This window comes from Stegostoma tigrinum, chromosome 5 (assembly GCF_030684315.1).
Source record: "Stegostoma tigrinum isolate sSteTig4 chromosome 5, sSteTig4.hap1, whole genome shotgun sequence".
In the NCBI taxonomy this organism is placed as follows: domain Eukaryota; kingdom Metazoa; phylum Chordata; class Chondrichthyes; order Orectolobiformes; family Stegostomatidae; genus Stegostoma; species Stegostoma tigrinum.
The window spans coordinates 52320087-52338900 of record NC_081358.1 but is presented as its reverse complement, the minus strand read 5'-3'; the positions used below and the strand labels follow the sequence as shown (position 1 = coordinate 52338900).

The following is an 18814-nucleotide window of genomic DNA, read 5'->3' as shown; positions in this document are numbered from 1 at the left end:
AATGCAGGCCAGCATCCCTCCCCTGCAGCAACTCAAATGAAAATGTAGTCAAGCTTTTACCAATGCGTTAATATTAGTGTGGTTTCCTTGATATCAACATTGGACATTGTATTACCTTTTATGGTGAATAAGATTTTTCCTTCTCATAGAAGACTGAGAACAATGAACAGGGTGGGTTGTATCCTCTGGCTTTCACAGTGAACCAACATTCCACACTCAACAGTGGAAGTTTCTTCCCTTCACATAGGATGAGATTCTCTCCAAACTGCGCTAGCACAACATGATATTTGACTGGACCCCTCCATAACTGTTTGCTCTATTTGTCTTTCATGTGAAGGGGAATCTCCCCTCCTACAACTACCATCTGATTGGTGGTAGCAGATTTGCACAATTCACCAAAGTTAACTTAATTACAAGAGCAGATCAAAGACTAAGAATACTGCAGCAACTAACTCACCTCCTGACTCCCCAGATCCTGTCCACCATCTACAAGGGCAAGTCAGCAGTGTGATGGATTATTCACCACTTGCCTGGACAGGTGCCACTCCAACAATACTCAAGAAGCTTCTCACTATCCAGATTGGCTGGACAGTTGGTTTGCAAAGCAGTGTGATAGCGACAGCATGGGTTCAGGTCCCATACTGGCTGAGGTTGCCATAAAGGACTGTCCTCTGTCCTTCTCAACGTCTCCTTTCACCTGGTTAAATTACTGTCAGTTGTCTCTCTGTCGCTCTGTCTCTCTAATGAATGAGCAGCCCTATGGTCTGGTAAGGCTATGGCAATGTGACTTGACTGTAGTTTCCTCTTCCCTTCCAACTGAATTCAGCTTGCTAAATAAGCTTGTAATCAAAGCCAATACTTTGTTGGTCTTAACATAACTATAGGAGTAGGCCATTCAGCCCCTTGAACTTGCTCCACCATTCAAAATAATCATGGCTAGTCGAACACTTCAGTGTCTTTTACTCGCTCCATTTCCACAACCCCGTGTGGTACTGGTAATCAGGCAACTATCAATGTTTACCATGAACATACACAAAGACTAAGCTTCCACAGCCACTTGGGGGAAGAATTCTGAAGGTTCACGACATCAGACTTAAAAAACACCACTCATTTTAGACCTGAGTGCCCCCTCCCATTTTAATTGTGCCTCCTGGATCTAGACTTCCCAACTAGGGGAAACCTCTCATCTGCATCTACCCTGTCTATCTGTTAAGTATTTTTTAAGGTTCAATGAGGTCACACCTTTTTCTTTGAAACTCTTAAGAATACAAGCCCACTTTGCCCAATTTCTCTTCCGAGAACCTTGCTGCCATCTTGGGAACAAGATCGGTGAACTTCATTGCACTCCGTCTATGGTAATATCTCTCCTGAGATGAGGAAACCAAAACTGCACACAGTACTTTGGGATAACACAGTTTGGAGCTGGATGAACACAGCAGGCCAAACAGCATCAGAGGAGTAGGAAAGCTGACATTTCGGGTCGAGATCCTTCTTCAGAAATGGGGGAGGAAAAGGGGATTCTGAAGTAAATAGGGAAGGGGGGGAGGCGCATAGAAGATGGGTGAGGGAGAAGATAGGTGGAGAGGTCAAAGAGGTTGGAGCCAGTGAAGCTGAATGTAAGTGGGGACTTATGAGGGGATAGGTCGGTCCAGGGAGGCTGGACAGATCAAGGAGGTGGGATTGAGGTTAGTGGGTACGAGATGGGGGTGGGGCTTGAGGTGAGAGGAATGGTTAGGGTGGTGGGGACTAGCTGGGTTGGTTTTTGGGATGCGGTAGAGAGATGGGAGATTTTGAAGCTTGTGAAGTCCACATTGATACCCTTGGGCTGCAGGGTTCCCAAGCGAAATATGAGATGCTGTTCCTGCAGCTTTTGGGTGGCATCATTGTAGCAATACAGGAGGCCTGGAATGGACATGTCACCCAAGGAGTGGGAGGGGGAGTTAAAATGGTTCGCGACTGGAAAATGTTGTTGTTTGTTGCGAACTGAGCGTAGATGTTCCACAAAGCGGTCCCCAAGCCTCTGCTTGGTTTCCCTGATGTAGAAGAGGCCACATCGAGAACAGTGGATACATTATACCACATTAACAGATGTGTAGGTGAACATCTGTTTGATGTGGAAGGTCTTCTTAGGGCCTGGAATGGGGGCGACGGGGGGAGGTATAGGGACAGGTGTAGCACTTGCTTCGGCTGCAGGGAAAAGTGCCGGGAGTGGTGAGGCTGGAGGGGAGTGTGGAGTGGACAAGGGAGTGACGGAGAGAGTGGTCCCTCTACCATCCCTTCTGCCATCTGCAATCTGACCCCACTACCAAAGAAACATTCAAAACACAATACTTTGGATGTGGTTTCACCAAGCTTCTATACAATTGAAGCAAGACCTCACTACTTCTGTCCTCAAATCCTCTTCAATAAAGGCAACATTCCTTTAGACTTTCTGATAGCGTGCTGCACCTGCACATTAGCCTTTGGTGACTTGTTGACAAGGCCACCTAGGCCACTTTGTACAACTATATTTCCTAACCTCTCTCCATTTAAGAAATGCTATATTCCTTCTACCAAAGTGGAAAACCTCAGTTTTTTTATCTGACGCAGGGTGTTAAATTTGACTAAGGGGAATTATAAAAGCATAAGGCACAATTGGCCAAATTGGTTTAGGAAAACATGTAACGAGGCGTGACTGTGCATGGGCAGTGGATAGTTTTAAAGATCTATTGCATGACTTGCCGAAGTTATACATTCCTTCATGGTGCAAAAGCTCAAAAAAGCTCCATGAGCTGAAGTTCAGGATTGTCTCAGGTACATTGAGTCATAGGTTGAGTTTTATGTCTTTTATGAGTCACAGGTGACTTAGCTGAAATGTAAGATCCTAAGAGGACTTGAACACGTAGATGTGGAAATAATGTCTCGCTGTGTGGGTAAATCTATAAATAGCAACCATATTTTTTAAAATAAGGGAGTCGTCCATTTAAAATAAAGTTGATGACTGACAGTTTTTGGAATTCTCTTCCTCAAAAGGCAGTGGAGGTTGAATTTTAAGTATTTTTTAAGGAAGAGATGAATTGTTGATTACCTTCTTTGTATGTATACCTAATGCATCTACTCATTGAATATCAAAAGAGCAGCTAATGTATTTGAATCATTCTAGTTCCACAGTTAAGGGCACCCATGTATGAAGTAAACTGAAAACAGAATGTAGGCAATATTCAGTAGGTCCATGAGCTGTGTGAAACAAAAGGGTATGTTAACGTTTTAACAAGTGACAGGTTATCATTAGGGATAGATTGTTTCATTCCAACACTGCCTACAAAATTACCAAGATAGCAAAGTGTGAAGCTGGATGAACACAGCAGGCCAAGCAGCATCTTAGGACCACAAAAGCTGATGTTTTGGTCCTGTACCTGAGGGGTCAGCTTTTGTGCTCCTAAGATGCTGCTTGGCCTGCTGTGTTCATCCAGCTTCATACTTCTTGGATTCTCCAGCATCTGCAGTTCCCATTATCTGTACAAAATTACCACTTTGTTATTCAAATTACATGAATATCCTGCTTACTGTGGTAATATGTTAATATCTTAAAGGATATTAGTGCCTTCAGTCAAACAAAAGATCAGCGTTAATGCGAGGTAATGCATTTAGTAGACCCATTCACACTTAGTTTATTTTTATCGCTGGAGAAGGTTTTTATCGTCAAGATGTGACTAAAACTAAGACTGAGATAAGCAATTTGCTTTGTAATACATTCTTTCATTTAATGTAGTGTTTAAAATTGGAAGTTAGTGATTTGTTCCCAATAAATCATCTGCATTATCTAATAAAAGTAATAGGGCTAAGAGCTAATAGGGTCCACTAAAATAAAAGCAACACATGCTATAGAAGGGTCCCGACCTGAAATGTCAGTTTTCCTGCTCCTCTGCTGCCTGGCCTGCTGTGTTCCTCCAGTTCCACACTGTTAACTCTGACTCCAGCACTGGCAGTTCTTACTATCTCTGACATGCTGTAGCAACTCAGCAAGTCTGGCAGCATCTGGAAAGACTGACAGAATTAATATTTCATGGCAGATGTAGAGTTTAGAAATGGGGGATTTCTGATTAAAATTACCTATCCTATATTTTCTTCATTCTTTCATGGAACATGAGCATTGGCGTCTAGGCCAGCATTTATTGCCCCAACTGTAATTTCCCCTGAACCAGTAGCTATATCGAAAGGCAGGTCAGTGTCAACCACATTGCTGTGTGTCTGGAATCACTTGTAAACCAGACCTGATTAAGGATGGTGGATTTCCTTCCTTACAGGGGTATTAGTGAACCAGATTTGATTTTACAACAATTGATTATAGTTTCGTGGTCACCATTACTGAGATTAGTTTTCGATATCATGTTTCTCAACTGAATTGAGTAATTCCACCATTGGCAGTGTTGGGATTTGAAATAGTATCTGCAGAGCAATAACTTGGGCTGCTGAGTTACTAGTCCAGTAGCATTCCCAATCACCAGTATCCAATTGGAATTCTTCCAAGGTAAATTCCGAACAAGTATAGTACAATTTTAGTTGTCTATTCACTTCCACTCATGCACTGGTGTCATTATGTGCAATATTGGCCTCAGTTGGTGAGCATTTCTGGGTAATACTGTTGCCTGGTGAAAGTGCCTCAAAATGGGAACCAAAGTTTTCTTCTGGATTTGGAAGTGCCCAACTGCGGAATATTACTGGAAATAGTTGGATATATGAAATCAACCAGGACAAAATGCTGAACATTGCTGCCCTGGCTATCTCTAATCATTTAAAAAGCCTATGAACCCATATCTTATGCACAGACCTATAGAACTGTGACAGATTTTCGATCACTTGGGAGAATTGAGGGATACAAGGAAAAGGCAGACCATTGGAGTTGATGCTGAAGGTTGTTACCATATTAAATGGAAGAGCAGGCTTGAAGGCCCATAAATCATATTTCTTTTGTTTAACTTGGACAAAGTCATACCTATTACTTGAGCAATCCTAGCATTTGACTACAGATGCACATAAAGGGTCTTAATGAGGACACATGGAATTAGAATGGTTCAGCACTTGTTTTTGACTGGTACAGACTCGATGGGCCAAAGAACCTTTCTTGGTACTGTAGACCTCTCTGATTCTAATGGAAAAATGGAATTTCTAGTTTCAGATTGAGTCTCTGATATCTATTTTAGCAATATAATTTTCCTGGAGTCAAACTGGTGACAAACAATAATTCCTGAAATATTCCATGTCACCAAATATCATTAGCCAGTCTGTTGTCAGAAGACAGAGAACAACGTTACTGACTTGTATGGACCTTGCTGATACCAAGGGGAATGAAAATTTTCAGAAGTATCAAATGAAACTTTGGAGTTACTGTGTATGTGTAGTCCTACAGATGTGCAGCTGCTTTATCCTTGCAAGAGACTAGGGTGGCCAGATTTTCAAAAGTCTAAACCAGGTTGTGTTAAAAAGCTGTTCATGATCATTGACATGTTGACCGGCCAGTAGTAGATATGTGATGGAGGAGCAGTTGAAGGTGCAGTCATATGATGACATCGCTTGGAGTATTCAGTTTCAATGGCGTAGCATTTTGGGAACAGTGATCATAATTCTGTAAGTTTTAAGATAGCTATCAATGAGGAAAGGATTGGTTCTTGGGTGAAAGTGCTAAATTGGGGAAATATGGGAAAATAAGTGTACATGGCAGGAACTGGAGAATTTAGATTGGGGTGGCTATTTGAAGGTAAATTCACATCTGATATGTGGGAGTCTTTTAAAGGCCAGTTGATTAACGTTCGGGACCATCATCATCCTGTGAGGATGAAAGACAGTGAAGGTGAAATTCAGGAATCTTGGGTGACAGGAGACATTGGAGTTTAAAACATACAGGAAAAAGCATAAGTAAGATTTAGGAAACTGAAATCAGATGAGGTTCTTGAGGGATATAAAAGAAGCAAGAAAGAACTCGAGGAATTAGGAGATGTGAAAGTCCTTGGCAAGTTGGATTAAGGAGTGAGGTGCTTAATGATTACTTTGCATCGATATTCACCAAGTAGAAGGACACAGATGATGGTAAGATTAGGGAGGGGTATATTGATATTTAGGAGGGGGCGTTCATGCATGCCTTGAAAGGCACTAAGGTATATAAGTCTCCAAGGCTGATGGGATCTAATATAGGGTGCTGAGGGAGGCAAGGAAGGAGATTGCTGGTGCCTTGACAGAGAACTTTGTTTAGCCAAAAGGCTTGGAGAATAGTCAGTGTTGTTTCTTTGTTCAAGAAGGTGCATAGGGACATGCCAGGAAATTGTAGGCCAGTGAGCCTTACATCAATATATAAGTTGGTAAGACTTTACTGAGACCACATTTGGAGTATTGTGTGCAGCATGTTCTATGTTCTGCCCAGCCAGAGTTGGCAATCCTGGCCATAGATTGCTTCAGTGGTGGAACCACCAGTATCAAAATCATAGTATACATCCCTCAGAGACATCAAGAGGGTGATGGGAGATATACATTAAATGTATGACACAGCAAAGTAATAACACACCAAAATAAGTGGGAAGTAATAATGTACACCATCTTCAACACTGCTAATATGCAGCAGTGTGTACTATTTACACAATGCACTGCAGCATCATACCAAGGCTCCGTCCACAGCATGTTCCAAGCCCATGACCTCTCTGAACTATAAGTTCAATGGTACCTGATGCATAAGAGCACCACTATCGCAAGTCACACGCCATCCTGGCTAGACGTTCATTGGCATCTTTTCATTTTTCTTGGGTCAAAATCACGAAACTCCCTCCTCAACAGCACGCACTACTTATACCAGCATCTGCAGTGCCACAAGAAGGCACCACTTTTTCGAGGGCAATTTGGGATGTAGAGTAAATGATGATCTTGCAGGAAGCATCCATATCATATTATCAAATAACAACAACTAATTACATTTGCCTAAAAGTTGTTAAAGTGAATAATGACACTCAGCAAATGAAGTGATATTAGTTTAGTTGGCAAACAGTTTGGTCAAAAAAGTGGCTTAAAGAAGTGCCTTACAGAAGGAAAAGCAAGACTGAAAAGTGGAGAAATCTAGGGAGGGGACTGGCCTACTGGGAGAAGCAAGCAGTGGTGTTGTCAATGTGCATAAGAAAATTCAGTCTATGCCTTTGGATACTATTACTGAGAGGCAACAGGATGTAGTTGAAATATAAGAGTGATCTAATGCTTTGTAGGCCTAATGATATTATCACTGGATTGTCAATCCAGAGACTCAGCTGATATTCTTGGGACTGGGTTCAAATCTGCTACAGCGGATGGTGAAATTTGAATTCAAGAAGACTGTGGAATTAACAATCTAATAATAACTGTGAACCCATTGTCAGGAAAAACCCATCTGGTCTGCTAATGTCCTTTAGGGAAGAAAACTGCCATCCTTAACCTGATCTAGCCTACAAGTGACTCCAGACACATAGTAATGTGGTTGACACTTGACTGCCCTCTGGGCAATTGGGGATGTGCAATAAATGCTGACCTAACCAGTGGGGCTTTTGCTCCCATGAATGAATTTTTAAAAAATTCTGTGTAGATCTCTGTACAGCACATGGACTGCAGTTGTTCAAGAGGGCAACTTGCCAATACCTACTCAAGGACAACTCAGGATGGGCAATAAATGCTGGCCAGCCAGTGATGCCCATTTCCCATGAGAAAATAGAGAAAACTTCCTTGAGGGAGACCAGGGTAGTTGAGAAGGGAAGCCATTGCAAATAATTTTCTGGCTACAATGAGATAGATACAAATTGAAACTTGAGAGTTTCACCAAGTTGGACAACAGTAAGAAGCATTGGAGGAAGATGGGGAAGTCAACTGTGCCAAAGGCTGAGGAAAGTTAAGAAGGATCAGCAGAGAAACTTTTTATATTTATCAGAGCCAAGTAGGATGTCAATGATAACTTTATTCAGAGCTGTTTACTTCTGAGGCAAGGGTGGAAACGTGATTGAAGGGGTTCCAAGAAATCTGGGGTTAGATTTGCAAGGAGGCAGTAATTAGGTGATGAATTCACTTTCATCCCAATCTAGAATTTTATGTATAAATAACAACAAGATGCCTGGGAATCAGATTGCTGATTCTGAATTGAAATCCAGTCCTGAAACAACTTCTTGGAGGGATCAGAGGGGATTAACAAGATGGTTTGTACCAGAGAACAGGATACAATTAATTGTATCTAAAAAACAGAAGCAATACTTTTAAAAAAGAAGATAAGTATCAATGTTCTTTTCACTTTCTTTCCCATTGTTGTTAATGGGTTGGTGGGTTTTGGAAGCGAGTGCAGAATGTTTGAGAGGAGAGCCTGGATGAATATTGTAGTCAAGCCCCAGTCCAGCCTCATCCTTGCATGCAATTCCCACTGGAGTCATTAGCTGGGCATCAGACATGAGCACTCCTGTGGGCTCTTGTTATTGTTTGCTTCTGATATCCATAGGCTCCAAGAGCCACTACTCCCAAATAATTTGACACACACCAAGGACTGAACTTGTAACCTTTCCAGTGTGTGACTCAGCTACTCAATAGGTAATCTTAAAACATTGGCCAGGGATTGGAGAACAAGTTGACAAGTTTAGAGAAAGCCATAATGGAAAGCCTGTTCATGTCCATAAATTCTAAATGAAATGAAACAGTTAATTGAGAATGTAAACTTATTCTGTCACTGCCACCCCATATGAACTGAGTATAGGTTATTTTGTTTGGATCAGTTTCAATGTTTGTCTTCTGATGGCACTTTTTTCCCCCGTGTCTTGATTTATCAGAAATTGCCTTGCGTCATCTGATGGTCAGAATGATCTAGAAGTGCACGACAATCGAGTGCAAGTTCTTAAGTCCCTCCCAGTGAACCTGTCCTTACATCCGGAGCATTTGGATGCATCAAAGCGGGAGTCTTATGCTGCAAATCCAGCTGAGAACACACCTGTGTCAGTGGCAGGGGTAGCAGTGGTCAGCATCAAAACGGAGGGTTACCCTACCAACTACTCAGGGACAATGACTCCCATCGTGCACTATAGCAGAGCTGAGAATGATGAACAGAGAGGGGTGATCTTTGAACAGAATCTTGGCAGCAACCAGTATGAAGTGTTCACTGTTACACACACCAACTACCTCAAAGACGACCAGCGCAGCACTCCTGACAGCAGCTACAGTGAAACGTTTAAGGATGGAACAGCAGAAGTAAGTTGTGGTTTGGAAAGGTACAGATGTATGTAATATTTACGAAATGTGCTTCACTCCTACAGGATTTTGTATACATGGATGCACTGGGGCTTTCTCCTACCAGCACGTGGCTGTGGTCATTGAAAATTTCAAAAATTAGATATCCTTAGAAATGAAAACCTGGTAAAAATGGATGAATGGAATTGAGGTTTAAAAGAGCCATGCTGTGACTGAATGGTGGAACAGGCTGGAGAGGCTGAATAGCCATTGTCCCCATTGTTCACTAATTCATTATCTATCACTGTCACAGATTAATGATATGTATGTCACGTTAGGACAGCATTGGCTTTCAGTGACTGAACTATTATATATGGTGTGTTAATGTTCACCTCTTCTCTCCCCTTTACCATACCGCATTCCTTCAGGTGATCAATTATAATTGGGTTCTTTGTGACTACCTTTTAAGCCTTGCACCTTAGTTATCATTAAATCAGTGTTGATTTGGTTTTAATTCTATACTCTTGTACTTCTTGGCTTAGAAAATTGTGATGTTAAACTGTGATGTTTGGCGTTGGCTTAATTCTTGTCCTTCATACTCCAAGTGAAGAGTCTTCCTGCCTGATCTGGGCCATTGATAAACATGTCTGAGGAAATGTGCAGCTTGGAAAATAAATGTTAAATGCTAAAAGAAGAAGTTGCCGCACCTGAGTGGACATGTAAACAGTTACTTGTGTACGCTCAGTGACTTTGATTATTTTTAAGCTGCAGGGTTCCAAATACCAAGCAGCAACCAAAGCCATTCAGCTGAGTGTAAGAGCAGTAAACTGCACAGATTAGGGTCTACTCTTCAGGCCTGCCATTTGCAGACACCACACTCTCCATGGAGGCAGGCTCGCTTCAGCCTGGGGTGGGAGATGCAGCCAAACCGTACACTCTGAAACCCACCAAAGGGACTGCGCAAAGGGAAGGCCACCCCCTCCACCGTCCTCATGCCTGAATGATCCTCTATTCCAAGGGCCGTTCCATGCTCAGAATTTTCTCAGAACTCCTCCAGTGTGCCCTCGCCATCCCTTAGCCTTCCTCACTTCAAAGTGGGGCAGTTGAGGCTCTAGAGTTACCTACCCCTCACTGAAGTAAGCTAGAGGGGCGTTACCTGGATGCGTGCAATTTATTGGTTGCATTTGGTACAATAGCTGCTGTTAAGTATAGGCTTGGGACTCTTGTTTTGTCCTGACATCAAGGCCCTGGAGCCTGTGATAAATCACTGCCCATTGTGTTTGCGAATTCAGGACTGTGTCTGAAATATTTTTAGGGATGATATACATCAGTGGAGGTATTTGCAATCGTCAGCTGGTCAGAGTAGACAGGGGGAAACTGTTCATTTTGGTCAAAGGATCAAGAGCTGGAGGACACGGAGGACTGGCAAGAAAGAACCAATGGTGACATAAGGGAAGAAAATCATGTTCAGTCTCAAGTGCATTGTCTTGAGCAAATGGTGGCAACGTGATCAATTTAGGCTTCCAAAAGGAAAATGGGCCTTTATCAGAAAAGGAAAAAAATTGAATGGGAATGAGTCAGGTCACATTGCTCTTTCAGAGGTTTAGCGCAGACATGATAGGCCAAATGGTCTCCTTCGGTCTGTAAACTTTCCATGGTCATTTATGCTTTTTTGCTAAAGGATGTCAGACCTTTAAACAGTACTAAATTGTTAATAAAATTCTGTCGCAGTCAACTGTAGCAAGTCCAATGAACATTTTGAAGTTGTATCTGATGATGTGAAGTGAGTTTGGCATCATGGACATGATGTTCATTGAAGCTAAAATGGATTTTACTGGAAATATTGAGCAAAATTAGGTATGTTAGAGAGAAAGAGAGTGAGGAATAATTTTGCTGTCAGAACTGCCAGTATAAAAATATTACAGGCTTATAAGGTTATTGCTCTGAATGCAGCATTCATGATCACAAGGAATCTGGAGCTAACAAATAGAGAGGAACTACTGGAATGATTGCTGTTCTAAGTTACTCAATGAAAGATGGATGGCAACACAATCAACAGCAGCAAAGAAATGTTTTTTTTACACAACGGGTCATCAGGATGTGGAATCTGCTACTTTAGTGTATGTTGGAGGGAGGATAAATTACAGCCTTTGAGAGGGAATTGTATAATTAGCCAAAGAGAAGACTTGCATGGCTAAAGAGAAAAGGCAGAGGAGTGGGACTAGCTTAGATGCTCTCTGAGTGACCACCTTCCCTGTTGTGACCACCCCAGATTTCAGTATTTTGTAATTTATCTGATTCAACCTGTACTCTTTTCAATTGAAGTTAAACCCCATTCTGCTATTAATTTGGAAATTCTAAAGGATTGGTTCCAACAAACAGCATTAAGATGAGAGGAATATTTTCATTCCAATGTAGCAATGCTTTGAATGTAATAGTGTGAAACATCTGTTACCATCATCTTTCTTATTGGGCGTTTACTGTGTTGCAGAAACAATTGTTTAACTTCATCAGTCAGAGTTGCTAAGAACCTTCTAAAGGTGAAATTATACAGCAGTTTGTGTGAATGGGAAATCAATTTCACTCCAAAGCTCGGCCACTGCCCAAATCTGTAACAAAAATGCAAAGAACTGTTGATTCTTTAAATCTGAAACAAAACCATAAATTGCTGGAGAAACTCTCATTCTAAAGAAGGGTCACTGGACTTGAAATGTTAACTCAGTTTCTCTCCATAGATGCTACCAGATTTGCTGAGTTTCTCCAGCAATTTCTGTTCTTGCCCAAATCTGAAATTCAGATTCACTGTTTCCCTCTGGGGTCCTTAGTTCCTCGATAGTTAAGTTTGGCACACTGAGAGGAGGCCAAATATAATCTGCTGATAAATCAATGATCCAGTGTATGGATCAGTTTCATTTTTCAACATGCCATGTACATTTGTAGGTCTTCCTGTCTTTCATAATTTACTTGGAGGACAGAGATTGTCATCTCTCCATTCTCTGCACAATATAATATAACTGACTTTTGGTACAGAGCTCTGTGCATGTGTCCAACACCTACAGAGCATACTGTAGCCGCCAGAGTTCCAGTCAGGCAGCACATATACAATGATGATGTTCTGCCAAAACAGCAACCAGCACATACAAGGTTTCACAATTTGAAAGCTGACAGGAGTGAAAAATGGCTAAAATAGGAGGCAACAAAAAAGACGCTTCCTACGATTGGGTTGTCTGATTTGGTCGATGTTCCATGTCAGGAGGATGTGACTGTAAGTGAGGGAGCTAAGGCCATCCAGAAGGCAGAAGCACAGGAGTCTCAGCCTTTGCAATTGTCCAACATGTTTGAGATTCTTTCAGGTTTTCTGGACAAGGGTGGGGCCACAGGGTAGATAACTAACCTGACTGTGGAAACCATTCAAGTGGGGGTGTAAGGAGGAATGTAGGGGTTGTAGAGGACAGCATAGTGTGGGATAACCACTTCTCTGCAGCAAAGAGTGAGTCTAAGCAGTGCCACGGTTCAGAACATCTGGGTTGGAGAGCAATTTAAATGGAAGAGGGAAAATCTAGTTACTGCGTTTCAGGTAGGTGCCAGTAACATAGGAAGATAAATAGAGGTTCTGCAGAATCAGTATGAAGAACTTGGCACCAAATAGTTTCCTAAAGGGCTTGACAGGCGAGATGCAGAAAGTTGCTTCGCCTTGTGCAAGAGTCTAGGACAGGAAGGTATAATCTCAGAATAAGGGTTGGCCTTTTTAAGACAAAGGTAAAGAAGAATTTCTTCTCTGAGAGTTGTGAATCTGTGGAATTCTTTTTGACAGAGAGCAGTAAAGTCTGGCTTTTTAAGTATATTCAAGGGTAAGATAGACAAGTTTTTAATCAGTGAGGGAATGAAAGGTTATGGGGAAATGGCAGGAAAGTGGAGTTGAGGGTTATCCACTCAGCCATGAACAAATTGAATGACAGAGCTGACTTAATGTTCTGCATGGCCTATTCTTATGGTGCTACAAAAATCCATAATCTCTAGATTATTACCTGAACCATGTGCAAATTGGCACAGGATAAATCAGGTCAGAGAGTGATGAGTGTGGGAGAAGTCACTTCTGGTTCATGAGGCATTGGCACAGTTCTGGGAAAAAGTGGGTCTGTACCAGTGGAACAGATTTGACCGGAGTAAAGCTAGGGTTAGTATCCTTGCCACTTGCATGACTAGGAAATTATTAAGGATTGCCCCCTAAAGAGTGGGAGTACAGGATCAAATTTGGGAATGAGGTCAGTTAGAGAATAGAGCTGAAGGTATTAGTATGGGAAATACATAAACTATGATAACTATAATAACTATAAGCTTCCTATGATAGGAAGGGATAGAGAGAAAGAATCTAAGAGTAAACCAACTCTTGTTAAGACTGGAGAGGTTATAAAAAGAACAGAAGGTTAAAGACACAGTGTCTGAATGCATGTAGCTGTTCTAACAAAACAAATGAATTGGAAATACAATTAGATTTAAGAGTGCGATCTGGAAGCCACTGATGAGGATGTCTGCAGGATTACATTGTTTGGGAAGGATGCAGGACATTTAGAGAGAACCAGAAGCTAGGAGAAAGTGGAGAAGTGGCTTTGTTAGTTAATAATTTTAGCAGGATAGAGGGGTATGCCCTAAGTTCAGGGGGGAAAAGGGATGTGGAAATGGTTTTGATGGAGCTCAGAAATGATACAGGCAAGAAATCATTTGTGAGAACAATGTACGGGGCCTGTAACAGTAATCACACGGCAGGGTGGAACATAAAGTAAGAAATAACAAGAGATTGTCAGAAAACAAAGGAATAAACCTGCAAGGTTTCAATCTACATATAGACTGAGAAAGTCAGGTGAGCATGTGAGCCTAAATGTGGAGTTCACAGATTGTTTTCCGGAGAGTTTCCTAGAATAGAAATTTCTGGAGTTCACCAGAGAGCAGGCTAGACTAGCCCTTATTTAGTGCAATGATTTAGGATTAATTAATGATCTTGTAGTGAAGTCACCCCTGGATACCGGCGACTACAGAATGATTGAATTTTTATGGATGGTTTGAGTGAGCGAGAAGTGAATTCAAGACTTTTTTAAAAAAAAACAAATAAGGGCAGTTATGAGGACATGAAAAAAGAACTGGCAAATGTGAAATGGAAAATTAGGTTATAGAAGATAGTTCAGCAGAGCTACAAAGGCACACATTTTAAGAGAATTTTTGAGAATGTTTACAAAAGATATATTCCAAAGAGTAATTCTAAGGAATGTACACATCATAATGGTTAACTATATAATTTAAAGATAATATGAAACTTAAAGCATATCATCGTGCAAGGACAGGTGGCAGGTCTGAAAATTAGACAGTCTGTAAAAACAGCAAGAGTATGATGAAAAAAATTAATGAGGAGACAATAAAAAGTGGTTCTAAGAGTTTCCTTTAAAAACTGAAGAGTTAACAATGAGTGTTGGTTGTCTCTAAAATGTGTGTCATGAAAATAAGGAGATGGTAGATGAATTAGAAAAATTTGTTTTGCATTGGCCTTCACTACAGGGGATACAACTAACATCTCAGGGGCAGCTATAACTCTGGAAGGGAGGTAAAAGCTCAGGAAAATTACAACCACCACAGAAATGATACTGAATACGTAGTTTGAGCTGCAGTCTGTCAAGTGAAAAGGCCCTATTGGATTTTATTATGGGAGTCTTCAAAGAATCAGCTAATGAGTTTGCTATATATTGGTTTAAATTTTCCAAACCTCCCTAGACGCGAGGAATATCCAATTAGATTGGAGGATAAAAAATGCACCTGTTTTATTTAAGAGGAGGAACAGAAAACTTAACATCTGACATGAGGAAAACGTTGGAAGTTATTCTTTAAGACAATGTAGCAGTGCAATTAGATAAATTCAAAGAAATCAGAATTGACATGTGTTTTTGAAAGTGGAAGCATGTTTGACCAATCTGTTAGTGTTCTTAAAGAAGATAATAGGTGCTGTGGATATAGGGGAACTGTGGATGTACCATACTTAGATTAACAGAAGGCATTTGATAAAGGAGCACATCAAAGGTTATTGTGGAAAACAGATGCTTATACCGTAGGGTTACATATTGGCATGGATAAAATATTGGCCGGCTAACAGGAAGCAGAGAATAGGCAAAAATTAATTTTTTTTCATGTTGACAAATTGTAATAAGTTTTATGCTACAGGAATCAGTGCTAGAACCATAACAGCTTATACTTAGATGAATTTTAACTTAAGATCTGCCAAATGCAGTATACTGCAGGAAAATGTGGAATCAACCACTTTGGCAGGAGGAATTAAACAAAAACAGGTCTAAGTAGTTAGAGGTTACAGGGTTCAGAGATTCAAGGAGATGTGAGTGACCTAATGCATGAATCTCAAAAGATTAGTTTGTAAGTGCAGCAGTTAATTAGGAAAGCTAATAAAATGTTATCATTTATTGCAAGGTGAACTGAATACAAATGTTCAATTATGCGGGTCTGTGGATGCTACGTCTGGAGCACTGTATACAGTATTGGTAACTTTATTTAAGGAAGGATGTAAGTGCACTGGAAGCAGTTCAGAGAGGATTTATCAGCATAATATATGAACTGTTGTGCATGTTAGACTTGTATTCCCTGGAATTTAGAAGAGCAGGAAGTGATTTGATTGAAACATTCAGGATCCTTAAGCATCTTGACAATTTAGATGGGGAGAAGATTTTTTTTCTTTTTGGAGAAATAAGAACTAGGAGCAATGGCTTAAAAATAAGGTTTTTTTAACCTTATTTAGGTAAATTATTTAAAACAGAGCCAAAGCAAATTTTCTGAGGTTGTGAGATTTTTGAACTGTCTTTCTGAAAAGCTGGTGTAAACAGAGTCTTTGACTGTTTTTAAGGGAGAGGTGGATAGGTGAGTGTTAAATGAGGAGGCGACAGGTTATTCAGAGTAGCAGAAATGTGGACTGAGCAACATGGCTGCTCAATGATTAGGACTGTTGCCTCACAGCGCCAGGGCCCTGGGTTCGATTCCAGCCCTGGGTGACTGTGTGGAGTTTGCATGTTCCCCCTGTATCTGAGTGAGTTTCCTCCAGGTGTCCCAGTTTCCTCCTACAATGATTATGAAATTAATGAAATAATTATCCAAGGATCATCGACATTTAGGAAGGACAGGCAAAAAGGAAAAACAGGTGGTGTTGCACTGATAGCAAGGGACAGGATCTTTACATTAGTAAACAAGGAACTCTGATTGGAACCGGAATGGAGCTAAAAAGCAGCAAGGGTAGCAGGTATAAGAGATAACAAAGTGTGGAGCTGGATGAACACAGCAGGCCAAGCAACATCTTAGGAGCACAAAAGATGAAAAAAAATCTCCTAATCTCCTAGACCCTTACATGGGATTTGTTTATAGGCCACCAAACATTAGTGCTACTCTTGGGCATGGTGATATTAATGAGATTAGAGAAACATTGGGTAACTCAGTAAACATTGGAAACTTCAATTTACGTTTAACTGGGTAAAGCTAATGAGCACTAATGCTATGGAGGATGAGTTTCTGCACCGTTAAGCATAGTTTGCTAGTGCGGCATTTCAAAGAATGGGCTATTGCACATCTTGTATTTTGCAGTGAAAAATAGCAGATTACTAATCCGTTGTTAAAGAACCTTTGGTGATGAGTAAGCATAATACAATAGAATATTACATTAAGTTTTAAAGAAGGTAGTTCAATCTTAAGCCAAGATTTTAAATATAAACAAAGAAAGTTGTGAAGTCATGATGACCAAGTTGACTGAAATAGATTAGGAAAATATATTAACAGATTTGACAGCACATAAACAATAGATAATCATTAAGTAATTATTACACAGTCTACAGAAACTATATATTCCTTCAGCACGCAAAACAAATAGGTCACTATGGAGGTAGTAAATGCATTGGTGATCATCTTCCAATATTGTGTAAGTTTTGGAAACGGTCCTACAAATTGAAAAGTAGCAAATATCACTCCACCATTTAAGAAAGGTGGAAGAGAGAAAGTGGAGAACCACAGAATTGTTAACCTTGCACCAGTAGTGGGGAAAATGCTAGAATTTATGATATTTTCTAATCAACTGGTTCAAAGATGATATTAATATGCTTATAGAATAAGTGGGACTTTAACTTTGAGCCAGGAGGCCCATATATGAGACACCACCATTGCATCACAAGATATGTAACGTTTAAATCTATTGTAAAGGATTTGATAAAGGTGCACTTAGATAATAATGATCTGACTGGACATAGCATGAACTTATGTTATTACTGTTGTTATTTAAAGTCCCACGCAAAAGTTGTCTAGCAAGATTTGAAGCACATGGGATAGAAAATACGGTACTGGATTGGATTAGGATTTATAAACAGGTAGAAAATGGAAAGCAAGAATAAATCGGTTATTCTTTCTTGGTAGCCTTTGATTAGTTGTGTACCACAAGGATCAGTACTTGGCTCCAATTACAAGATACATCAAGATTTAGGTATGGGGACCAAATGTAATATTCCCAAGTTTTGGGATCACCCACAGCTAGATAAGAATTTGTGTTGTCAGAAAGATGCATTGTGGTTTCAGGGAACTTTGACACACTTGGTGGGTGAGGGAAGAACATGGCAGATGGAATATGATGTGGAAGAACATTTGGTAAGAGGAACACATGTGTAGACTATATCTTAAATGATAAGCGATTAGAAAGCATAGATGTACGAAGGAACCTAGCTAGCCTCATCAGTTAGTGATTGAAGGCTAACATGCAGGTGCAGCTTTCAATGAGCAAGATAGAACATAGAACAGTACAGCACAGGAACATGCTCTTTGGTCCACCATATCTGTGCTGACTGTGATGCTATTCTAAATTAATTCCTTCTGCCTGTATGTGGTCCATATCTCTCCATTCTCTGCCTGTTCAAGAATCTGTCTTAAACTCCACTGTGGTATCTGCTTCTATCACCACCCCTGACAGAGCATTCCAAGTATCCGGGTATCCACTATGCTCTCTATTAAAAAAAACTTACTGCACATCTCCTTTGAGCTTTCCCCCTCTCTCCTTTAACCTATGCACCTCGCATTTGACATTTGCACCCTGGTGAACAGACCCTAAATATCCACCCTGCCCATACCCCTCATAATTTTATGTACTTGTATCAGACCGCTCCTCAGCCTCCGACATTCTAGTGAAAACAATCCAAGTTTAGCCAACCTCTTTATAGCTGATATTCTTCAATCCAGGTAACATCCTTTTCTGCACCCTCCCTAGAACCTCCACACTCTTCCTGTAAAGCAGCAACCAGAACTGCACACAATGCTCCAACTGTGGCCTAACCAAAATCTTGTGTAGTTGCAATATGACTTGCCAATGTTTATACGCAATGACCAAAAAGATGAAGGCAAGCATGTTGTTCATCATCGTTGCCACTTTATTCACTTGTGCCGCCGCTCTTGGGGTGTATGGACTTGCACCCCAAGACCCATCTATATATCAATGCTCCCAAGGGCTTGGCCAATACCTGTATAATTTTCTGTTGCATTTGAACTCCCAAAATGCACCACCTCACATTTTCTAGATTAAACTCCACCTGCTAATTCACCAAATTTT

General features: G+C 40.7%; 1 protein-coding gene across 1 annotated transcript in view; it reads left to right on the top strand.

Annotated features, from left to right (window-relative positions):
• Nucleotides 1–18814, top strand: part of LOC125451831 (grainyhead-like protein 2 homolog) — a 133336-nt gene that overhangs the window by 25474 nt on the left and 89048 nt on the right. The window contains exon 4 of the mRNA XM_048529463.2: nt 8796–9210. Coding sequence (XP_048385420.1) covers nt 8796–9210 — 415 coding nt within the window. The remainder of the gene's footprint in view (nt 1–8795; nt 9211–18814) is intronic.